Consider the following 25794-nt stretch of genomic DNA (forward strand, 5'->3'; position numbering starts at 1 on the left):
AAGAAAGGAAAAGATGCCAGGTTGATTTGGGATATTTTGTGGAAAGAAGCCAATGGTAAACTTTGCATTTTGATAGTACATAGAAATTTTATAAAATGATATGAATTCTCTAACCCAGACAGTTCTTTCCTGGGAATTTACCTAAGGAAATAATTCAAAAGGAAAAGAAACTATACTTATGAGGAACATATAAATTAAAAGTATAAATAATCTACTTATCCATTAATTTGAGAGCGGTTAAAGAATTATAATAAAGATCATTTTAATATAATACTTTGCTACTGTTAAATGTAATTTTTTTTTACAATTATTTAGAAAATAAGTGAAAGAAGTAACATAACTTTATACATACCATTTATTAATGTGCATATAAACTGTAGCTGTTTATATTTGGATGAAATCTGGAAAGAACCACAAAAATGAAGAGTGGTCATGAAAGTGAAAAGAGAATAAAATTTTAAATATCTTCTTTCTTGGTTTTAACGTTGTTTTAATAACACTTATTTGGAAGTAGGCCATTGAGAACACTTTCCTAGTGGGTGTTTTGCATAGAGTATATTCTGTGAAATTGAGGTGAGGGCAATGATAATGGTGTATTTTTTTTAACTACTTAAAATATGAAGAAACACAGAAGTCTGTCTGAAAATAGAAAATACTGCAGAGAATAAAATAATATGGGAATCCTTGAAAATATCCTGACTTGGTGGGATGATGTACATGTTAAATGAACTCTGATGTTAAACCTTAGCACATATTGACTTCGTTTTTGGTTTCACAGTTATGTTTTATTATGTGGATTAATAGAGGTGTTCTTAAGTAGTGGTCTTGCTGGGCATGGTGGTACACACCTGTTATCCCAGTAGCTTGGGAAACTGAGGCAGGAGGATCTGGAGTTCAGAGCCAGTCTCAGCAACTTAGTGAGGCCCTAAGCAACTTAATGAGACCCTATCTCTAAATAAAATGTAAAACAAAAAAGCTAGGGATATGACTCAGTGGTTAAGTACCTCTGGATTTAATTCCTGGTACCAAAAAAAAAAAAATTAAGTAGAGATCTTATTTTTGGAGGGAACAAAAATTATCTTAATCTGCCTCTAAACAAAGGTTTGCTCAAGAGGACATCATCAGAGGTTTAGGGGCACTGTGAGAGAGGGGGTGTTTTGACAACTGGAGTAATCAAAGTGACAGTGCTTACAGTAGTCTTGCTGTACCAATTAACCTATTTTCTGATACTTTCTATGAAAATATTTGCTACTGAGGACTATTCTGTTTCTAAAACTTCACTTTAGGACCTGTATAGTTTTGTTGTGAAAATGGTTTATTTGAGACTTTTAAGATTTGTATCTAAAGTTTCAAGTTTGTTGGAATTTTTTTTTTTTTTTTTTTCTTTATAACAGACTGTTGACTTAAATTTATAGGTATTTGAGACCAGAAACTGCACAGGGGATTTTCCTGAATTTCAAACGACTTTTGGAATTCAATCAAGGAAAGTTGCCTTTTGCTGCTGCCCAGATTGGAAATTCTTTAGAAATGAGATCTCCCCTCGATCTGGACTCATCAGAGTCAGGTACTGTCCTTGACATTGAGTTAGGAGTGAAAACTCACCATTTTGAAACCATTCTGCTTTAGTTCCAATTATTGATTTATTTTTGTCTTTTCTGTGTTCTTCTTATTTTACTTTTGTAATCTCCAAATGTAATATCTGGGGTCATTGGCAGTTTTGAATAATGGATATGTGCTTGAAGGATGTGGGAAATAGCTTAAGCTTCTTCCCTGCTCCAAAGTCATCTTTTTTCCTTGTTTGTCATGTTTTGAAGATGTTAAGCTCTTGATTTTCTGAACCAGTTGCAGTTTTGACAGTGGCGTAGGAAAGGGAGTAGGAGTTATGACAGGATAGTCATTTCAGGAGTCCAGGGCAGACAGCTTTGCTAGAGAGTGTTTCAGTAACCATAAACAGTTGGTGTTATGGATACAACCTCCAGATATTTGGAGGGCCCTTTAACAAACTTACACCCATCTATTCCCATTCAGATACTTGTCTCTCAGTTTGATCCACGGTGAGTTGATTTTTGTGCAGGGTGAGAGAGAGAGGTTTAATTTCATTTTGTTACATATGGATTTCCAGTTTTCCCAGTACCGTTTGTTGAATAGGCTATCTTTTCTCCAATGTATATTTTTGGCACCTTTGTCTAGTATGAGATAACCATAGTTATGTGGGTTTGTCTCTTGTCTTCTGTTTTGTACCATTGGTCTACATGGTGCCGATACCATGCCGCTTTTGTTACTGTTGCTCTGTAGTATAATTTAAGTTCTGGTAGTGTGATGCCTCCTACTTCACTCTTCTTACTAAGGATTGCCTTGGCTATTCTGGGTTTGTTTTTTTTCCAGATGAATTTCATGATTGATTTTTCTATTTATATGAAGAATGTCATTGGGATTTTAATAGGAATCGCATTGAATCTGTCTAACACTTTCGGTAGAATGGCCATTTTGACTATTAATTCTGCCTATCCAAGCAAATGGGAGATTTTTCCATTTTCTAAGGTCTTCAACTTTTTTCTTTAGTGTTCTGTAGTTTTCATTGTAGAGGTCTCTCACCTCTTTTGTTAAATTGATTCCTCAAGTATTTTATTTTTGTTGAGTCTGTTGTGAATGGGGTAGTTTCCCTCATTTCTCTTGCAGTGGATTTGTCGCTTATGTATAGAAATGCATTTGATTTATGGGTATTGATTTTATATCTTGCTACTTTGCTGAATTCATTTATGAGTTCTAGAAGTTTTCTGGTGGAATTTTTTGGATCTTCTAAATAATGAATAGTGATAAGCAAATAGTGATAATTTGAGTTCTTTTCCTATTCATATCCCTTTAATTTCTTTCATCTGTGTGATTGCTCTGGCTAGAGTTTCAAGGACAGTGTTGAATAGAAGTAGTGAAAGAAGTCATCCCTGTCTTGTTCCAGTTTTTAGAGGGAACACTTTCAATTTTTCTCTGTTTAGAATGATGTTGACCTTGGACTTAGCATAGATTGCTTTTACAATATTGAGGTATGTTCCTACTATCCCTAGTTTTTCTAGTGTTTTGAACATAAAGAGGTGTTGTATTTTGTCAAATGCTCTTTCTCCATCTATTGAGATAATCATGATTCTTGTCTTTTAAGTCTGTTGATGTGTTGTATTACATTTATTGATTTCTGTATGTTGAACCAACCTTGCATCCCAGGGATGAACCTCACTTGATTGTGGTGCTTTATCTTTTAAATGTTTTTATATGCAGTTTGCCGGAATTTTATTGAGAATTTTAGTGTCTGTGTTCATGAGGGATATTGGTCGAAGTTTTTTTCCCTTGATGTGCCTTTATCTGGTTTTGGTATCAGGGTGATACTAGCCTCATAGAATGAGTTTGGAAGGGGTCCCTCCTTTTCTATGGAATAATTTGAGGAGTATTGGTGTTAATTCTTCTTTGAAGGTCTTGTAGAACTTGGCTGAGAATCCATCTGGTCCTGGGCTTCTATTTCATTGTTTGATATTGATCTGTTTAAATTGTGTATGTTCTCTTGCTTCAGTTTGGGCAGATCATATGTCTCTAGAAATTTGTTGATGTCTTTGAGATTTTCTATTTTATTTGAGTATAAATTTTCAAAATAGTTTCTAATTATCTTCTATAGTTCAGTAGTGTGTCTAGTGATATTTTCATTTTCATCATGAATTTTAGTAATTTGAGTTTTCTTTCTCTCTCTCTTTGTTAGTGTGGCTAAGGGTCTGGTCTATCAATTTTATTTATTTTTCCGAAGTACCAACTTTTAGTTTTGTCGATTTTTTCAGTTGTTTCTTTTGTTTCAATTTCATTGATCTCAGCTCTGATTTTAATTATTTCCTGTCTTATGGTGCTTTTGGTATTGATCTTGTTCTTTTTCTAGGACTTTGAGATGTAATGTTAGGTCATTTATTTGTTGACTTTTTATACTTTTAATAAATGAGCTCAGTGCAATGAACTTTCCTCCAAGCACTGCTTTCGTTAAGATTTTGATATGTTGTATCGGTGTTCTCATTTGCCTCAAGTATTTTTTTATTTCCTCCCTGATTTCTTCTTTTATCCATCATCTTCCAGTAGCATGCTATTTAGTCTCCAGATATTGGAGTAGCTTCTATTTTATTTTATCGTTGATTTCTAATTTCATTCTGTTGTGCTCAGATAGAATGCAGGGTAGTATTTCTGTTTTTTTATATTTGCTGAGAGTTGCTTTGTGGCATAATATAGGGTCTGTTTTAGAGAAGGATCCATGTGCTGCTGAGAAGAAATACTCTATATATGTCTGTTAAGTCTAAATCATTGATTGTGTTATTTAGTTCTGTAGTTTCTTTGTTTAGTTTTTGTTTGAAAGATCTATCCAGTGGTGAGAGAGGTGTATTAAAGTCACCCAGTATTATTGTGTTGTGGTCTATTTGATTATTGAAATTGAGAAGGGTTTGTTTGTAGATAGGTGCTCCTTTGTTTGGGGCATAACTATTTATGATGATTATGTTTTATTGATGTATGATTCCCTTAAACACTATGAAATATCTGTCTTTATCCCTCTGACTAACTTTGGTTTGAAGTCCACTTTGTCTGATATGAGGATGGAAAACCCTGCTTGTTTACACAGTCCATGTGAGTGATATGTTTTTTCCCAACCTTTCACCTTCAATTTGCAGATGTCTTTTCATAGGGGGTGAGTATCTTGAAGACAGAATATTGTTGGGTCTTTTTTTTAAATCAATCTGCCAGTCTATGTCTTTTGACTGATGAGTTTAGGCCATTAACATTCAGCATTATTATTGAGATATGATTTGCATTCCCAGTCATTTTGGTTTATTTCTGGTTTTTAACTTGATTTAGTTTCTCTTTTGAGTGATACTTCCTTTAGTGTAGTTCCTCCCTTTGCTGTTTTTCTTTTTTCCATTTCCTCCTCACAGAATATTTTGCTGAGAATGTTCTGTAATGAATTCTTTTTAACTTTTTTTTTTTATCTTGGAAGGTTTTTATATCATCTTTAAATCTGAAACTTAATTTTTGCTGGATATAAAATTCTCAGTTGGCATGCATTTTCTTTCAGAGCTTGATAGATGTTATTCCAGGACCTCCTAGCATTGAGGGTCTGGGTTGGGAAATCAACTGACATCTGAATTGGTTTCCCCCTATATTTAATTTGATTATTTTCTCTGGAAGCCTTTATTATTCTATACTTGTTTTATATGTTAGTCATTCTCATCAAGCAGACCTTGGTATGGGTCTACTGTACTTTTGTACATTTGGGGTCCTGTAAGCCTCTTATAGTTGATTTTCCATTTCTTTCTTTAGATTTGGGAAGTTTCTGATATTATGTCATTGAAAAGATCATGCATTCCTTTGGTTTGTATGCCTTCGTCTGTTCTGATAAATCTTAAATTTGGTCTTTTCATGTTATCCCATGTTTCTTGGAAGTTCTATTCATGGTTTCTTACCATCTTCTCTGTGTAGTCAACTTTATTTTCAAGAATATGTATTTTGTCTTGTCTGAGGTTCTGTCTTCCAAGTAGTCTAGTCTGTTGGTGATACTTTCCATTGAATTTTTAATTTGGTTTATTGTCTCCTTCATTTAGAGAATTTCTGCTTGATTTCTTTCTTTTTTTTTTTTTTTTTTTAATCTCTGCCTCTTTATTGAAGTGATCTTTTACTTCCTGTGTTTTCTCTCTGATACCATCTTTTATTTTGAAGGTCAATCTAGCTATGTATTTTCTAAGCTCCTTTTCTGACATTTCTTCTGCTGTGTTGTCTGGATTCTATTATTGGAACATCTTGGTTTGTTTGAGGCACTGTGTTCCCTTGTTTTTCATGTTGTTTGTGTCTTCTCATCTAGCAGTATTGTTCTGAGGCAGTATGAATTCTATCCTATAGTCTTATAATGTCCCTGAAGGCTTCCAGTACCTCACCTTTAATGGGAAGACCACTATTAACAGTTCCCAATGCAAATGATACACCACCTTAAACCAAATGGCTATTAAGGTGTTTATGGTTTTGTCACAATAAACAGAAATGAATTCAATTATTGTCTACAATATAAACAGTAAGTTTCCTAAAAACGTTTACCATCTCAAATGATGGAAAGTGAGGGAATAGAAATAGTGTAAGATGTGATGTTTATGAGGGAGAAGGGAGAGACGAAAGGGATAAAAACTTATAGTAAGAATGAGGGAGGAATTAATAGAGGTTGGCTGTTAGTGTGAGAGAAGTGAGAAAGAGAATCCAGAGAGACAGATGGATGAGAGAAAATATACTTACAGATTTAAAAATGTAAGAATACATAACAAGTCTGTAGTATATATTCATATTTCCCATTTCTCAATAAATTGATGCATGAAAAATATTCAGATTCAAAGATGGTAGAGATGTCAGAGGGAGGGCAAAAAAAAGAAAAAAAAAAAAGGAAACTCTCAATGGAAAATTGAATGATTGTTTCCATTGGCTTTAAAAATTTTCTCAGCTTCTCTTTTCTGCTGATAGGTGAGGTTGTCTGAAGTTTGATGTTAGCTCCAGTCCAGTGGGTGCCGGACCAGTTGGGTGGGTGAGCTGATAGCAAGATGCGCTCACACCCTCTTACAGTCTTCCCACCCATTGTAGCCGGCCCCTTCTGTCCCAGCATCCCTCAGAACTCACTGAACTGGAGATAGCCCAGTTTTCTCCAGTTTCTTCAACCTTTGCTCCCCCCAGGGAACTGCTCCTAGTCTCTAGCTTTCCACAGGCTTGCCAGACCAAGACTGGCCCACCCAAACCCAACTGCAGTCCGAAGGACCTGGGCTTCAGCTTCCCCAGGCCCTGCCTTGCTGCAGTCCCAAGATCTCAATGCCCTTTCAACTTGCAAAGAGACCACCAGGGATGTGTTCTCACAAAAGAGTGGCCCTGCAAAGAGGCAGCCAGATGGCAGCCACTACCACACTGAGCAGAAAGACCTCAGGTGCAACCAGAACTGCAGGTACCCCAGTATATCTCCAGGCCCTGGCCTGTGTCCCCAGAGGTGGCTGCACCCTGAGATGGCGGTGGTGGTGGTGGCAAACCTGCAGGCCCTGGCTGAATCCCAAGATAGCAGCAGCCATGAGTAGCCAAACCTGTGGGTACTGGTCTTCCAGGCAACAGCAGGTAGCAGGCGACTGTTGGTGGTGGACTGACCCACTGGTGGACATTCGGCAGTTTGCGATGGGTACGTGAAAGGTGGGTGATGGGCAGGCAAGAGTCAGGCAAATTGCCAAGTGGCCAATGATAAGTGGTGGTCAGCAAGTGATCTGCACTCAAAAGGCAGGCGATATGCTGGCAGATGGCAGGTGATCATGGCGGAGGAATGGGGGATAAACCTCAGGGGTTCAGTGGGCAGTGATACTGCCTCTCAGAGGAACATATTTCCTCTGCTTGAATCCTGAGTTCTGGAGTGACAAGGAATGCAGCCCCATTTTGGATCCACCCAAGTGATTAGTCTTTCTGTAGCAATAATTACTTTTTTTATGATTTTTTTAATTAACTTTTTTAGAAATATTAGATTGTTCATCTGAAGCTTTTTAATCTTTTTTTTTTAATTGGTTAGTTCTGTCTTTCTGTCCTGTGTGTATAGTCTCTAAACTCATGGATAAGAGTCAGAACTGGTCAAATAAGTTTTGCCTTCTGTCTATGAACTGAGATTGCCTCCCCCCTACCCCCCAGATGCATAAGGTGATGTTTTGATGTATACACTGAAGTGATTACCACAGAAAGGTTAATTAAAGTCTCTCAGAAGACTGGAATACTTCTCACAAGAATAGTTACCTTTGTTTTTGTGGTAAGAATACTCAAGATCTGTTTTCTTGGCAAATATTAAGCATTCAAATAGAAATCCATTGGATTAGACAAAGGGAAGGAAGGGGGAGGGGACTAGGAAGGACAGTAGAATGAATTGGCCATAACTTTCCTAGCCTTGTGTTTGTATATACGACCAGGGTAACTCCACATCATGTACGACCTCAAGAGTGGCATCCTAAATATACATCCTTTGTATGTATATTCTGCCAACATATACTCTACTGTCTTGTATAAGTAAAAAGAACAAATTAAAAAAAATTATTTTTAAGCATTCATTCCCAAACCTGGAATCCTAGATACAAATCCTAAAAGTCCCAAATATGCCATTTTCACAGCACTATTTTTGCAACTTCTTTTTTTGGGATTCTGAGTAGAGCTTTTAATTTATCTGCCCCACGTTGTGGATGTGCAGTTCCCTGTCAGCCCAGTTATAAACTGTGAGGACAAACACCACATTTATCTCTCACGTTGCTTTGTGCATAGATGTTTGGTAGTTGTTCAAAGATGATTAAGACATAGGTGCTATAGGACTAAATAAGGGGTACCATTGAAAAATAAAATTCAAAAATAAAGCCCTTTTGCAGTGCTTTTCTTGTAGTTTTTAGGACCCATTTAAGCATTTTGCATTGCTTCTAAAACATCTGAAATAATCTTGAAAGTACACCAAGTAAATGTGATTCGTTGTTTTTAAAAGAAGAGTGGTTTGATTTTGCCTCATAAATTACCTCTCAACACCTCATCTCCCCCTGTAATAGCTACTAAATTGCCATTCAGAAAAATCTCTTTGAGAAACCATTACTGTGTGCATGTTTATTTCATCATTATGCAGTGAGCTTGATGTTGTCTTGTTCAGTTTTTGTCTGCTGTTCTTTGCCTTGAATAACACTTTATTTAAGAAGCTCTTACTCTAAAGAGACCATCTGCATGGTGCCATTATCAATCATTTACATGTGTAGAGTAGTGAATAAAGAAGAAACCAAACTGCTATAAAAGTAAAGAACCATTTCAGTTCACTTTTAATTTCCCATTCTTTGAAAAGTAAATATTGGTTGCTTCATTTAGGGTATATTTATAAAGACTTACTCATGCTTTAAGGAAAACCATTTTATTTGGATGTCACTATTCAATAGCTCATGTGTCTGTGCACATGTGCGTATGTGAGAGAGAGAGATACTTATGTTTTTTTAAAATTTGTGTGTGGGGGGCTGTTATTAAGAATCAAACCCTGGACCCCTAGCACACTAGGCAAGCTCTTAAACACCAACCTACGTCCCTAAGTCTTTATTTTTATTACAAGACAGGGTCTCCTTTAGTAACCCAGGCTGGCCTCAGTCTTGAACTCCTCTTGCCTCAGTCTCCAGAATAACTGAGATTATTAACATACCACCATGGCCAGTTCTAAATTTAAAATCTTTTATTAATCTACTTAAAAAGTGATTTCAGTTAAAGGTAATAATCTTTTTGGATGTGGTTAGATGGTAGGAATCATTATTTGAGAGAAGTTTATGGTTTTTTTTTTAAATGGTGAATTAAAACGTTTAATTTTATTATTAATACTGCTTTTATTTTTAGAGCCAAGGATTGGACCCAGGGCCTTGTGAATGCTGAGCAGTTCTCTATCACTGAACTACACCTGTCGACCAGTTTTTAGTGCTTTTAAAAATAAGCAGGCTGGGGATGTAACTCAGTGATGAAGCACTTGCCTAGCATGTGTGAGTCCCTGGGTTTGATCCCTGGATACTCCAAAACAAACAAGCAAACACAACAACCTAGACATACCCAATCAAAATATCTTTGTTCCTTCTCTTAAGAAACCAATTTTCTTTTTTTGATAAGCTATTCCTAGAATTGGGGGCCTTTATCAGTATAGAATGCATTTGAAAATAGGGGCCTTGCTTATTGTTTTTTAGTTAATAATCATGCAGATTTTATCCCTTATATTTTTGTTTTCAGAGAATTCACAATGGCAGAAATTGAGCACTTTGTAGATCCCAGTGAGAAAGACCACCCCAAGTTCCAGAATGTAGCAGACCTCTGCCTTTGTTTGTATTCAGCAAAAGCCCAGGTCAGCGGACAGTCTGCTCGGAAAATGCGCCTGGGGGATGCTGTTGAACAGGTAAGATGGCTAGTAACGCAGTTTGGATTGTGTTGGTTCAGGGTTTGCAAAGCTTACCCAGTTCTTTGTGTGCTGCCTGATAAAATTTTTTTTATTTTAGCAGTCTTATTTTTATACAATAATTTTATTTTTTATTTTGTTTGTTTGCAGTGCTGGGGGTCAAATCCAGGGTGCTGTGCATGCTAGGCAAGGCTCAGCCACTGAGCCATGTCCCCACACAGTATTTGTTTTAATTCAGAATTCATTATACAGTATTATTGCAGTGGGAGAAAAATTACCTGAATATCCCAATTTCTGGGTCGTGGGGCTAAACAGACACACAAAAAGTTTAGCAGAATGATTGGAAAATAGAGCTTTGTTTAAACCGTGCCTCACTGATCCACTTAACAATCTGTATAACTCCAGGGGAGACAGAATTCGATTCAGGAAAGCAAGGCTGCTGGATTCTAAGCTTTTCTGCATTGCCCTTATCAGTTGGTGATAAGACCTTGCATGTAACAGAATTTCTTTAAATTTGCCAGGAGATAAGAGGGAGTGAAAATAACAGTAGTTGCTACCTGGGCAAATTGCCTTGGGAGCAGTGAGCTTCCTGGCCCTGAAAATATTAAAGTTGAGTCTGTGTGATAACTTGCCACTCCTTTTGCTGAGAGAATCCCTGAGTGGTGGGAGATGGGGCTAGATGATTTCTAAGATTCTTCCAGTATTAAAATTGTAAGATTACATGTACTGAATGGGGTTCACAGATTTCAGTGGATAAGAGTACATTGAAATCCCTTTAACATGTGTCATTAATTTTGTTAATTCTGAAGGGAATATCTTTCTATTTGTTAGGATCATTATGAACATTATTTTTATACTGTAGATTTAGAGGTTATGTAGAATTGGGCTGAAATTTTGCTGCCTCAGTTGAGTATTTGGATAGATGTAGTTTGGGTGTATTTTGAACTGATTCCATATCACCTTGTTAATTTGGTATTAACCTCTTTAAAAATAACAAAGATCACATTCTGGGTATTTGAAATGGTCCTGAATGCAACAAAAAATAGTTTACATGTGTTTCAAATGTCTTCAGTAGGTTTGGAATAACTTCTTGGAAAATATACTTCAGCCTTGAAAAGTATTAATGTATAGTGTTTTTTTCCTTTCCTGCCTCCATGCTTGCTTATTTATTCAGGGTGTCATTAACAACTCAGTATTAGGCTACTTCATTGGCCGCATCTACCTCTACCTCACGAAGGTTGGAGTATCTCCAGATAAGCTTCGCTTCCGGCAGCACATGGAGAATGAAATGGCCCATTATGCATGTGACTGTTGGGATGCAGAATCTAAAACGTCCTATGTAAGTAGGATGGAATGGTTTTTACTCTGTGGCTTCCACATTGTTAACTTAAAAAATCTGATATCACAGTTGCCCTTTGTGGACTTCAAAGTCATAATGAAACAAAAAAAAAGAGATCTTTTCCTGAACAGAACAGTGAAAGTAGTCTTCTTATAAGGAGCGGGCTGCTCCGTGTCACAGGAGGAGCTGTTTGGAGACATACATAGCTTCTTCAGACAGATAGAAAGGGTTGATGATGATGGGGCAGTGCAGGTGTGTATTGGTGACATCTCTGAGTAGAGCTAAGATGGGGTGGCCTCCTGCTGACATGAGTCCCAACAAATGCTGGAAATGGTGATAGGGTGAGTAAAGAAAGCGTAGAGAGCTATTTAGTAGTTGGAGGTAATAGACTTATAGATTCTCGACTCATTTAAGAACTGCCTTTTCTCACATTCTGTGTATTTAATAAAAATTCAGAGAAGAGATCTCTAGGTTACTTCTGCACTGTTCCCTCCCATACTTTGTACATGAACATGAGTACTAAACTGAGGAATGGAAGGCATTTGAATATAGAAGATTCTTTCTGTGTTGTTGGCAGTGGTAATAAGCTGATGTCCAAAACAAGGACCCTGAGAACCTTTTGTCACATCCCTTATTGGATGTTGGTGAGTTCTTCTCTCCTGACAATCTAGAGAGAGGCTGCTTTAGCCCAGGATCAGTGGGTTAGCCCAGGGTTGTGGGTTTTAATTTTTTGTTTATTTATTTTTAATTTAGAGACAGGGTCTCACTGAGGTACTTAGTGTCTTGCTTTTGCTGAGGCTGGCTTAGAACTTGCAATCCTCCTGCCTCAGCCTCCTGAACTGCTGGAATTATAGGCATGAGCCACTGCACCCAGTGGGTTTTGATTTTTAAACTTGCTTTTTTTTTTTTTTTAATGAATTCTCTTTTTTTCTAATTAAAAGTAAAAATCAGTCATGTTAAAATGTGATTTCTTTTTACAAGACAAAAATAATTTTGAAGACTTGCAAATTGCATGCCTGTCCCCAAAAGTGCTTCATGTCTCTTCTGTATATTGGGGATTGGCATATGTTTTCTATAAAGGATCAAGTAGTTAATATTTTGGGTTTTGTGGTCCATGTATGGTTTCTCTTGCATATCTCGTTGTTTTGCAACCTTTTAGAATCGTAAATGCCATAGGCCCATAGGCCTTGGTGTGTCTGAGTTAGGTTTTTTTTCCTTCCTTTCTTCCTTCCTTCCCTCCCTCCCTTCCTCCTTCCCTCCCTTTTTCCAGTACTAGGGATTGAACCTAGTGGGTTTCTGCCTCTGAGCTACATCCCCAACCTTTTCTATTTTATTTTGAGGCAGGGTCCCTAAGTTGCCAAGGCTGACCTGTAACTTGCAATCTTCCTGCCTCAGCCTCCCGAGTAGCTGGGGTTCAGGCATGTGCCTGCCCCGGACTTCTAGATGATTTTTCTATACATTATAAACATACATGCATGCATAAGTGCATAATGATATGCATATCTCTATAGTGGCTGTTATTGATGTTGTTTTTAATATATTCTTTTTCCTTTGTGGAATTAGGAAAGAATATACTATAATCAGTTCGGTTTTTTTTTTAATCACTTAATTTTTTTTTGGCGAGCTTGCTTGACATATGCCAAAATTTTATGTAGTATTGTAGAAGTATAGGTATCATTCATTTAATTTTTTTGATTTTTCTGATATTTCTTTTTATTTTCAGATTAAGCAAACAAAATTATTTTTCTTTTGTACGAGAAAAGATTATTCTTTGTGAATCTAGTAGGCACTTTGTCCAGAGGGAATAGTGGTTTCTGCCAGACTCATTTTGATGCTGATTACATATTTGAACCAATTCTATGTGTTTTGTCTAGGCTTACATTTAATTTTCGTAATTAACTCCTAGAATATATTAGTTTATCCCATCATTGACATAGGGCAACGTAAATCTGTCTGGAAAATAAGACTACTTTGGGTACAGTGTCAGTTATACTTTCTAGGTGTGTTAGCTCTGAATTGTGAAATTATTCCCATTTCAAAAATTTATAAAATTGAATTGGAGATTCTAAAATTATCCTTGAATATATGAAAAGGTTACTTATAGTGTGCATGCATTTGTGAACAAACTCAACTTAAGCAGTGAGTGTTTTTTATCGATTCTGTTGTCTTAGGGCTGGATTGAGATTGTTGGATGTGCTGATCGTTCCTGTTACGACCTCTCCTGTCATGCACGAGCCACCAAAGTTCCTCTTGTTGCTGAAAAACCTCTAAAAGAACCCATATCCTTTCTGGTCACTCCATTCGCAGGCTTAAATGCAGCCATCTTGCTGATGTGTAAGTTCCAGTCTGTACCTCATTCTGTGGATGATTGGAGATGTTTTGGAGTTATGATAGTATTATGGTTTGGATCTGGAGTGTCCCCCAAAAACGGGTGTGTTGAAGGCAGTGCAGCCTTCATATCCAGAGGAGGGACTTTTAGGAAATGATTGGATCTTGGGGACTCTAACCTGATTAGTGGGTTAATCCATTTGATAGGCTAATAATTTTAATGAACTACTGGGAGGACATAGAAACTTTAGGCAGGTGGGACGTGATTAGTGGAAGTAGGTCATGCCCTTGGGGACTGTATTTTGTCACTGGCCCTTTCCTTGTACTCTCAGAGCTATGGAGCCCATGGATGATGGGCTGAAACCTCTGAAACTGAGGCCAAAATGAACTTCTCCTTTAAATTGTTTTATGTCAGGCATTTTGGTCACAGCAAGGAAAAAGTGACTAATACTTGTTTAAACCTATTAGTTCATCTCCCTCATTACTCCTTTCCTGTTCTCTATTTTAGTCTGATATGTATAGTCAGTATTTGACCATTAAAAGAAGCACATTCAGAAAACTACTCTGAAGGTCTTTCAGAGTATTGACCCATTTTTCTTAGCTGTTTGCAAAGTGCATTTTTCCCTACCTAAACCTATGTACCCCTACATAGAAGGCACCTGGTGAATTCTTGTTCTGTGAAAAGATGACTGCCATTTTATGGTAAATAAAATAATATAGCTCACTTGGTCTGTAAATTAGCAGAATAGAAGTTTTCTTTTCTTTTTCCTTTCTTTCTTCCTTTTTGTCTTTCTTTTTTACTGGGGATTGAACCCAGTAGTGTTCTTCCTCTGAGCTACATCCCCAACCCTTTTTGTTATTTTGACACAAGGTCTTGCTGACGTTGTGAGTCTGGTCTTGAACTTGTGATTCTCCTGCCTCACTTCCCAAATTGCTGGAATTACAGTTGTGTGCCACTGTACCTCGCTATAAGTTTTATTTATCAGGCACTGAGGCTGTGAACTGGTTTCTTAGGGTAGATCAGTGACAGGAAATAAATCTTGTTGTAGTGGGCATTTTAGAAATGAAGAAATTGTTACCAGAAGTTTTTATGTTATGGATTGAGTTATATTGCCAATTAGGTAATCTCTCTTTTATCTCACTTTAACTGAAAAAATTCTCTATTAATGGTGCTTACTTATTTTTAAGTGAAGTTTGTTGAAATGATTTTGTGGTTAATTGTTTTGGTTTGCACTTAAAATCAGCATACATAGGATCTGGGATACTAGAGAACTGGCAATGCTTAAGTTAATGACAACTTCAAGATCATTTTCTACAGTACTGAGGCAGTGTTGTATTTTGTGATCCTTGACTACTTCATACAAAACTGTTAATGTTGTTCAGTTTGAACCCAATAAGGGAGCGGTTGGTAAAGCGTATAAGAAAGATGCAAAGCTGGTGATGGAGTACCTCGCCATCTGTGATGAATGTTACATTACAGAAATGGAGACACTACTGAATGAGAAGGGGTAAGATTCAAGGTGTTGACTTTTCACTGGACTCCTGTCATATGTCCTCTCTGCTTGGTTTTGAAAGTTAGGGTGATGTTAGTTTTGTAAAATTTTTTGCAGGTAAGTGCTACTTGTGGCTACATTTAAAGAACTGCCTTTGCTAGGATTTTGACATTATGGCCTGGAAATGATTTGAAATGGATGATAAAGATCTTTTTCTTTTCTAAAGACTTCTCAGAGAAGGAGACTTGTCTAAAGTAGTTTCTAAGGAAGGAGTAGAAGCTATATCTCATATCTCAAAAGGCACTGTTCTGTTTTTGGAGAGTTGGAGTTCTTTCTGTGAATTGTTTTAAGCATAAAAATAAAAACAGTAGCAAAGAGTCTTAAGGAATACAGCAAAATATAGCACTAAACAATGTAAAATTTCCACTGTCTGGCAAATAATAAAAAAAGTCATTACATACCAGAGAAAGCAGGAAAACATGATTTAATGAGGAAAAAAAAATCAGTTAAAACATGCAGAAATAACAAACATGCTATAATAAATACATAAGGATTTAAAAATAGTTATTATAAATATATTTCATGATATCAAGGACATAAAGGGAAACATGAACTTATTAAATGAGAAGTGTAAATATATATTAAAAAGAACCAAATGGAGCACCAACAGGTAAAATCTCAAATGAAAATTTCACTGGATAGAATTAACAGTAGATTAAACATTGTATAAGAAGAATCATGGAACTTAAAGGCATAGCAACAGAAACTATTCAGAATAAAGTATAGAAAATAAGAGACTGAAAAAAATCCTGTGGGACAGTATTAGGCAGTTAACATGTGAAATTGGGAGTCACAGAGAGATGGATTTTGTAGAAAAAATATCGGATGAAGCCAGACATGGTGGTGCTCACCTGTAATCGCAGCAACTGGGGAGACTGAGGCAGGATGATCACAGATTTGAGGCCAGCCTCAGCAACTTAGCAAGACCCTGTCTCAAAAATAAAAAGGACTAGGGGTACGGCTCGGTAGTTAAGCACTCCTGGGTTCAGTCTCCAATACCAAAAAATAAATAAATAAATAAATAATTAGATGGTATGGTAGCAGAAACATTTGTAGTCACTCATAAATACACATTCTTCAAAATGACTTTAAATATCATCATACTGTTTTTATTGTACAGCCCTCCAATTAAGAATGGCTTTTGCATTTTCAAAGGGTTTTTTAAAAAAATAATACCAAAACCAAAACAGATCAAATTGAAACAAACAAAAGCCCCAAATTAGAAAACACAAGAGATCACAAGTGGCTGCAAATCCTGAACTATTTCATACCAGACCTTTTACAGAAAAGATTTGCAAACCCCTCTCATAGACATTTGGCTAAGTGGAAGAATCCTTTCACAAAAGATAGTATGTGAAACTCCAGGAAAGACAAATCCAGTTTAAAGTGATGGAATGCAGATTAGTGGTTGGTGGGAAGTTGGGAGGACAGATGGGAGAGAGACTCAAGGGAACCTTTGGGGTCTTGGTGGAAGATGAGCATTTGCAAGTTGAAGATATCATTATACATTTCAGTAGGAAGATGTTTAAACATTTTTGTTCTTCTAGAATTAGCATCTGTTTATACTACAGCATAGTCAAACCCATAGGGACATAGATATAACACTACTTAGATATCATCCACAACAAGACAGTTTGCTTTTATTAATTCTCAATAATGACTATCTCTTTGCAAATGGCTGCTCTTTTATAACTGTTATCCACTCTACGTGTACACTGTACAGACAGAATACCTAGGACCATGTCTGCAGTGGAGCCTTTAGTTCATGCATTCACAAACTTTAGACAGACTAATAAAACCAGAAGAAATCCCTGAAACACATGAGATTATCTTTGGTAGAAATCAGCAAAATGCAGTTGTGTGCGCCAACTACACAGCTTCAAGACAACCACACGAGGGCGCTCTTTCTTAGCACTCAACTGCTGGGAGACCAGAGAAATCCAAATGGATTATAGTAGAGTGAAAGAATACCTTAGAAGCTGAAGTACAGGTATTGCTTGAGGTGCTTTATAAAGATGAATTCCTCTTGTATCCTGAAACTGAATGGGCATATCCAAGGACATGAACACATGGCAGGCAGTGATTTTTTTAGGGGAAATAATATTTTTTATTGACATATGAAACAATTGTTAAGTTACTTTTAAGCTGATCTTCATGGTCAGTTTATTTTGGAAATGGAGTGGCAGTTTTAAGAATATTTCTGTAAGAGGACAAGCTGGTTCATTTTTAACATTCCTTGGAACAGTAATGAGAACATTGGTCATTTTACTAGCAGGCAGGCACATTTCTGACAAGTCTATTATTCTAAAATTGAATCTTTTACGAAACTGTTTTGTATTTAGCCTTGATCTCAAGACCAGGGGAATTTGTCATTAAGTCACTTGTGGAATTTTTAAAGTTAGTCATATTTTTTAGCATTTCCTCAGAATCCAATTTGGTGTTGATGTTGGGATAATACAAAATTTGGTATTCCTTATGAAATAATTTGGATTTCTGGAGAGTTGACTAGACTCCTTTGTACTTGAAATGAAAACAATTTAGCAGTCTGAAAAACTTTAAATTTAAAGACATGCAAAGAGGTTGCATATTTTAACTAATACATAATGTGTTGTTGTTGTTTTTTATAGGGAATTCACTATTGAAACTGAAGGGAAAACATTTCAGTTAACAAAAGACATGGTCAGTGTGAAGAGATTCCAGAAAACACTACATGGTAAATTTATGAAAACAATAAAAAAACAAATACTACTCCTGAATTCTTTTAAAAAAAAGTCATATGACAATTTTATAGAAATTTTGAAGAGAAAAATTGTGGCATTAACTACAACCATAATTTGGTGACTTTGTTTAAGACCTTTTTTTTTTTTTTTTTTTTTTAAACATAATTGTACTGGCATTGAAAAATAATTTATAATACTACCTTTGTACTTCCTGTGGCCTGAGGTTCTTATGAAGAATTTTTTGGTTAAGTTTCTTTTGCAGAGTGGGGACTCATTTTAAGGATAATTCCTTTTTTTTTTTTTTTTTTTTTTTAAGAATAAGAGGGAACTCACATCTCTTACTCCCATGGTCTTCTTTATGCAAAATAACAAAAGGTCCTTTAGGCAAGTGATCTCTCATGCTTTTTTAAAAGTTAAGGATATTTTATTTTGTTTGTTTGTTTTTAAGAACAAATTCTGTGAATTGAGCAGTGAGTATTTTGGAGTACGTGTGAAGGATGTAGGTGGTTTTTTGAGTGTTTGAGAAACAGCTGCACTGGAGAGAGCAGGCCTGCCTTTCCTTGTGTTCATGGCCTGCCTTGTTGCCAGGCCTGAGTAAGCAGGTACAGGAAGAAACAGGGACCCCTTGTGCCTTGTGGCTTTAGCCACCATCCTGGCAGCTGTTTCAGAGATGTGGTTCATCACTAGGCTGCCGTGGAACAGTGGGCAGAAGGATACCCTGATTATATAGACAAAAGAAAATCGTAGCAAGGCACAGTGGCGCACGCCTGTAATCCCAACAGCTCGGGCAGGAAGAGGCTCTGGGGTTGAGTGCCCCTGAGTTCAATCCCCCATCTCCCCCTATGTCTCCCAAAAAAGAAGAAATTCCTCTGTTTAGAACCCATGACTTTTTGATCCTATTTATTACCTATAAAACAAATTCTCCTAGGTTTTTAGGTCATAGTTAACTTAAAACCTGCATGGTACTCGATACTTTCTTTTCAAATAGTAGTAATTATTAATTCATCTCCTAGGTGTTCCACAGGGGTGTCTCATCCCTGTAGAAGGTGTTCCATGGAATGCTGCTCCCTGAGCAGGCTCTGCCTTCAGGGCCTCCTGATGGAGAACCTTGGAGATGTAATGCCAGTAACTTGGCTCTGAATGAGTTCCCACCAAGAAAACAAGCTTAAAAAGTCAAAGACAGGCCTACTATACTCGTTTCATGTAATAATTGTTTTTATTAATTTTGTCAGATATGGTGATGGATTTTTAATTCTGTCAAAATATTATTGAACACTCTTGGTTTTTGATGCTTTCTGGAGAGGCCAGGCAGACAGAAGAGCCAGAGTATAGCTGCTGTCATTTGAAACTTATTAACTGGGGAAGGAATGCTCCTGTGACTCAAATTTCATTTTTATGCTATATGAACAAAGAATTAAATTTTGTGCAAATTTCTTTTACTTCACCTTTTTTTTTCTTTTCTTCAAGGTGACAAGCTTCCTACCTGGAAATAGCACTTTTTAAAAAAAATTATGGTTCTGAGGATAGAACCCAAGGGCACTCTACCTCTGTATTACATCCCCAGCCCTTTTAATTTTTTTGAGCAGGGTCCTCGCTTGCCAAAGCTGTCCTCAAGCTTGTGATTCTCCTACCTCAGTCTCCTGAGCCAGCTGGGTTTACAGGTGTATGCCACTGTGCCTGATGACAAATAGCTTTTATGAATGTTCTGATTCTTTGCCATGATGTACAGAGATCAAAATCCATCTAGAGTAGAGATCTTTATAGTGCTAAAATTTGTTTAGAGAGAATCTGAAATGCATGAAGTATTTGAGAGAATGTCATTGAATTTCTCTTGGACAGTGGAAGAAGTTGTTCCAAGTGTAATCGAGCCCTCCTTTGGCCTGGGCAGGATCATGTACACTGTATTAGAACACACCTTCCATGTACGAGAGGGAGATGAGCAGAGAACGGTAAGCTGTTCTGTATGGTGTGCTCTTCCCTTAGAGTGTCAGAAAGCAAAATTACTGGAATACATCAGTAAGACAGCAATGATCTGTTAGTTATTATTTACTGTCATGTGCGAGTGATGTGTACTCTCACCTTTGCTTAATTATTTACAAAACAAAGTACTTTCGTGTTGTCTTATCTGAGTTTTAGCATGTGTGTATGCTGGAAGCCATTGTTTTAGTTGCTTGGTTCTCCTAATTCTACGAACAAACAGGGTAACTATATTGCATTGGTGAAGGGAATGGTACTTTCTGGATATACTCATCTTCAGAAAAGGGAAGGATGAGAAATCTCATAGAATTTGACCAGATCACCAAACTGTGTCTATATACTTGTAAAGCATTCAAGGGAACCCTTTTGTTACCATCTAGGGGTGTTGGGTTTATTGTCTCCATTCAGCAAAGAATTGTAGAACTGGACACACAGCAAGCAAGAAGTAGGTTTATTATAAAGGTGACAGAGATACAGATAGACTTCTCCAAAGAGAAGGAGCCCTGGAGCAGGGAATCTGGTGAGGGAGTTTTGTTCGTTCTTTTTATGATCTCTGGAATTTCCTCCTTCCTTGATCTCCTCCCCTGTGCATGCACTCCTCACTGTTGATTGGTGTCCCCTCTGTCCACACATGTATTTTTGTTTTTCTCTTGGAAGTGCATGAGTATGGAAGTGTCTATCTGATTGTGTCCCTGCTTTGTGTCCATGAGCAGGAAGTTGACCTCATCAGAAGACCCTCTCCATGCCTCTTCGATCTGGCCCTGCCCTTCATGTCCTCACTCGCCATCTTGCCCTGGCTGCCTAAGCCCTTCTCCATCTCCCTCACTTTCAGACTGCTTAAAATTGGCATACTTTTGGGGGTAAAGATGTAAATTCCTAGGTTCTATTCCTGAGATATTGATTTTCTAGGTCTGAGATCCAGGCATCTGTGGGTTTTTGTGTTGTTAAATAAGAATCACATACAGTTCCTTCCACTGTATGGATCTGACAAGCCATAAATCAGGCAATATCTGGGGGATAGATCTCCTGGTGTTCAAACTAGAGATAGATGTTCATGAGTAGTCTTTGTCAGTTCCCACAAGTTTCCTTTTGGCTCTGATGCTTTTGAGTCATGGCCCCATGCATTTCACTGTCTTCTCATTCTGCCTTACCTCATTTTTCTCACCTTTGCTCTGTCTGCAGAAATTTTATTTCTTTAATTTCTAGGGAGAGATTTCTAGGAAAACCACTCAGAAGAGTGGGTAGAAAGGAGAAGGTAAATGTATCAAATCATTTGAAAGAAGTAGTGTCATTTGCTTGACCATTCTAAAGCTGAGTGTGTATGTAATGTTGAACCTCAACTCTGGTTCTTTCTAGGGCATTTAACCTTGAAGGACGAACTGGTGAGCTCTAGGCGCCAGTGTTTTAAAAAGGTCTGGCCCACATAGTAATATGTAGCTAGTAAAGCTGCTCTTTTTATCTCTGCCCTGAAGTTGCATCTTCATTTCCTGACATGAAGGAACAGTTCCTCATTCATTCAGCAGATAGTAAGAACCTGGGCCAGGCAGCAGCCATGCGAGTGTATGCTTTGGTCCTTTTTGAGGAATGATGATATGTGACTGAGGTATTCTTTTTTAGATGTCAAGTTTGCTTCATGCTTTTCCTGTTTACTTTTCTAATAAAAAGGATTTTTTAAAATATCTTTTAGATTTTCCTTTGAATCTAACAATATTGATATAACTAGAGCTTTAAAAGACACTTTGTAAAGGCTAAATAGGCATAAATTAGTCATGGTGTTTTATGAATTGCATAGAGTTCCATATTCCAATGAAGAGAAATTTGATTAGTCTGTGAGAAGCCAAAAAATGTTTCTAAATTATTAGCACCTAGTCTCATAATCTGTCTATAAATTTGGTATTAAAACATTGCTAGTGAAATTCAAGAAATTATTTCCTATAAAGTCAGCCCTTCTCAAATTAAATAGAATTATCACAGGATGGAGGAGGGGAGAGAATTCTGTGATGTAGGCAGCCTTGTTACTGGAGCTCAGAGTTCACTTACAGTGGAATATTGGCCATTGCTTGGCATTAAGGTTTAGTTAAGCTTTGAGTGGGCGCTAAACTGGAATCTGTGTCATTCTTTTTTTTGTGGTTCTGGGGACCGAACCCAGGGGCACTCCAACACTGACCTGCATCCCTAGACCTTTTAAATTTTTTGAGACAGTCTTGCTTATTTGCCTTGACTGGGCTTGAACTTTGCAAGCCTCCTGCCTCGCTTCCTGAATTGCCGGGATCACAGGTGTGTGCTACTGCACCAGTGCAGTGTATGTAATAGTCTTATGAATTAAGCAGAGTAGATGGTAGAGATCTGCTTTTTAGGTGAATAAACTAAGGTTCAGAGAGAATTTACCAAGATTGCCCAAATTGAGAGCTAAAACTGAATTTTTCTGATTCTGGTTCTCCTGTTGTTTCTCTTTATAATACTGCTTTTCATACTATGTTTTCTGGCATTTTGATAGTGAAATTATGCTTGGATACCCACTTGTGGTTTAGGACATTGACATTTAGATATTTATAAACTAACATGTTTGGATTTATTTTTTTTTAAACCTTACAGTTCTTCAGTTTCCCCGCTGTGGTTGCTCCATTCAAATGTTCCGTCCTTCCACTGAGCCAAAACCAGGAGTTCATGCCATTTGTCAAGGAATTATGTAAGTGAATCCAATTGGGTAATCTCCATGGGAACACCAACAAGTAGACTAGATTTTAGGAAATATATCATTTGTTTCAATAAAAGTATAGATTGAGTAAGCATAAATCTAAGTGATTTAGCCTCTGCTCCTATTTCTAACAGAGTGTGCTTTTCAAGATGTTTTATTCTAGTATTCAGTGAGTCACAGTAGGACTAGTAGCTTCTTATGTAGCCCTTCTGCTCTCTTCATCAGGGCAATCTGAGTGAAGAGTAGCAATTCCAGTTTATCTGCAGCCACTGAGTCCATGGCATTGAACAGGATCCAGGCATCATCTGGTGCTACCCACGTATTTCAGAGTAGGGAGGTGGGAATAATCTCGAACTGCTCAGGGCCATGTAAGTGTAGGTGGTGGAGTCAGGACCTGCCTTCGGCCTGGTGCCTTGTCCAGTGCTTACCCCACTGCTGTCAGATGCAGATGGGAGGAGACACTTGGACTCCAGCAAGGGGTTTATTGATCTTGGATTTTTCTTTCTCTTACAAGTGGAATTTGTTTCTCTTATCTTGATCCCTTTTACAAGTTTTCTGAACTTGTAAGACAGCATTCAGATGATGTTGGGACTTACTCCTTCATTTTATTTATAATATATTTTATTTATTTTGGACAGCGGAAGCTCTGACCAGGAATGGTGTGTCTCACAAAGTCGATGATTCCTCTGGGTCAATTGGGAGGCGCTATGCCAGGACTGATGAGATTGGGGTGGCTTTTGGCATCACCATCGACTTTGATACAGTGAATAAGACCCCTCACACTGCAACTCTGAGGGACCGAGACTCCATGAGGCAAATAAGAGCAGAGGTAATTGGTCTTCTTTTTGGCAGTTTTAGTCTTAGACTTGCACACCACTTCCTACTGGTTTGAGTTGGATTTTGATGTATTTATGCTCCCTTTCCTTTTTTTTTTCTTTGAAATTTTAGTGATGGGCTTGTATCAAACAAAACCCAGATCCCCAAATCTGTTTGGCTTAATTATGAAAGTATCCATTAGCACCTCTGTAATATTTTATAGCTATTTAGATTGCTCTGGGCTCATTCTCCAACCGTTTGCTTTTATAGTTGTTTGTTTATTGGGTGAGAAAATGTGATCCCAAGAAGCTGTTGCCATAGTTTTATTAGCAGGCTTCTGGGGGCTTAGACATTTTTATCTTTATATTTCTGTAGAAATGTGTACATGTGTCTCTATAAGCTTTTCTGTGTTAATCCATCCAAAACAGTGAGTAATGTTTTCATAATTTTAGTTAATAGGAAGGGAATCATGGAATGGGACAAATACAGAAGGGGAAGGAACATGGTAAGGGAAAGGACAAAGTGGCCACTTTAATTGACAACTGCCTGGCTAACTTGGAACAGATTTTTATCTAGAGTGCTTTTTATGTGCTCAGCTTTATACAGAGAGTTAGATAAGGAAAAACAGAAGTATAGGACTGGTTTTTTTTTCCAAAGGAGTTTATGGACTACTTCCTAAGTCGTGGATTTCTAGCTTGTCTTTTTGCAAACAACCAGATCTGGCTACTATGCACCCGCATTCCTATCTGTGGTTTTCAGAGAGTGGTCCTTGTACCAGCAACCTCAGCATCACCTGGGTATGCATTAGATCGGCAGGATCTCTACCCCCAACCTATTAAATCAGAAACTGGAGGTTGGAGAGAGAGAGGAGAAGGCAGAGGTGTTAACAAGCCCCGTATGTGATTCTGATGCCACTCAAGCCCTGAGGACCATGGCTGTGTGGCAGCCAGTGTTTACTTACGGCTGAGGATCAGCAGGGTCGCCTGACTCCCTTCATACATGCTACTTGATTGACTCTTCTCAATCAAGAGTTAAGAAGGTATTAACTGCTCTTAGAATTTTAACACACGTGAAATTTTTCTTTCTTTCTTTTTTTTTTTTTTTACGGTGCTGGGGATTGAACACAGAGCCTCAGACATGCATATGAAGTAATTTCAGGTGAAGAAGCTTCTAAACAAAACAGCAAGGAAAAGCAAGGAAAGGCCTTGTGGCAGGATTGAGTTATTTGGGGGAGCTGTTAGGCTTTGTGAGCCTGAGGAAGAACATGAATCCAGGACTGGAAGGGGAATGAGTATAATAAATAAAGTCCTCGGGATGATAGGAAACATTCTCAAGACCGAGCTTTTAAAGGGACCTTGACATTATAGTCCACGTTGTTTCAGCTCCATACTGTGTACCATCTCCTGAGTTCAGGGTGGACCCTCCTTTTGAAAATGTAAACAAGTTGGTGGCTACTTGACTTCTTTTTCCTTCTCCCCCAGGTCTCTGAACTGCCCAGTGTCGTCCGTGATCTGGCCAATGGCAGCATCACGTGGGTTGATGTGGAGGCCAGGTATCCTCTCTTTGAAGGACAAGAGACTGGCAAAAAAGAGACAATTGAGGAATGAGAAAATTTTTGGTGACTTTGACAGCTTGCTCTAAATAAAAAGATAAAATAATTCTTATCATGTCCACGTTACCAAAACAGCAGCATTGTGATTGCTCCCAGGAACTGTATTGTATCCTCAGTGACTGCCTGATTTTACCCCCACAATTAAAGTTGAAGGAATTCTGAACAGTTTATAACCCGTTTGTATGTGTTCCCACTTTTTCAAAAAAGCTGCTTCTCCCACCTTTGGTTAGACTTGCTGTTTGTGGCTTAATGTTAGACACACGAATATACTTTAAAAATCAACAGCATAATTTATTGAGGTATAATTTGCATGTCATAGAATTAGCCTGTACTAAGTATAATTCACTGATATTTTGTAGTTTTGCAGAGTTGTGCAACTGCCGCTTCAATCCAATTTTAGAACATTGCCACCGCTCCAAAAAAAATCCACTGCCCATTTACTCTCATTTCCATTCCAGCCTCAGCTCTGAGGAACTGCTAATCTACTTTTTGTGTTTATGGATTGGCCTTTTCCATTTTTTCTTTTTCCGAGAAGGTGATGCATTGTGCTAGGAGTGGCTTCGGGAAAGGGCTGAAGTGGGGCTGGGCAGCAGGGGCCGTGGATGGGAGGCTGTGGCATGCTGGCATTGGGGTTAGGGCCACTGACCCTTATGTGTGGTCCACAGGAGGTGGTGAGTTGCCAGAAGCGCCCCCTATTTTGAGGTGTGCTTCATTCTTGGCTTCACTGTAGTCCTAGAAACCGCTGGGCACCTGATGCTGGAGGAGCGCCATCTGTCTTGTCCAACTTAGCTCTTCT

At 37.7% G+C, this 25794-nt stretch overlaps 1 protein-coding gene across 1 annotated transcript in view; it reads left to right on the top strand.

The window, feature by feature from the left end:
* Positions 1-25162, top strand: part of Gars1 (glycyl-tRNA synthetase 1) — a 47339-nt gene extending 22177 nt beyond the window's left edge. Inside the window, 11 exon segments of the mRNA XM_047562565.1 lie at positions 1416-1516; positions 1519-1564; positions 9793-9955; positions 11130-11294; positions 13466-13573; positions 14985-15130; positions 17803-17888; positions 19735-19844; positions 22468-22561; positions 23209-23399; positions 24868-25162. Of these exon segments, the coding sequence (XP_047418521.1) occupies positions 1416-1516; positions 1519-1564; positions 9793-9955; positions 11130-11294; positions 13466-13573; positions 14985-15130; positions 17803-17888; positions 19735-19844; positions 22468-22561; positions 23209-23399; positions 24868-24993 (1336 nt within the window). The 3' untranslated portion in view covers positions 24994-25162.
* Positions 25163-25794: the final 632 nt, after the last annotated feature.

The sequence above is a fragment of the Sciurus carolinensis genome, chromosome 8, assembly GCF_902686445.1.
Source record: "Sciurus carolinensis chromosome 8, mSciCar1.2, whole genome shotgun sequence".
NCBI classification, from domain to species: domain Eukaryota; kingdom Metazoa; phylum Chordata; class Mammalia; order Rodentia; family Sciuridae; genus Sciurus; species Sciurus carolinensis.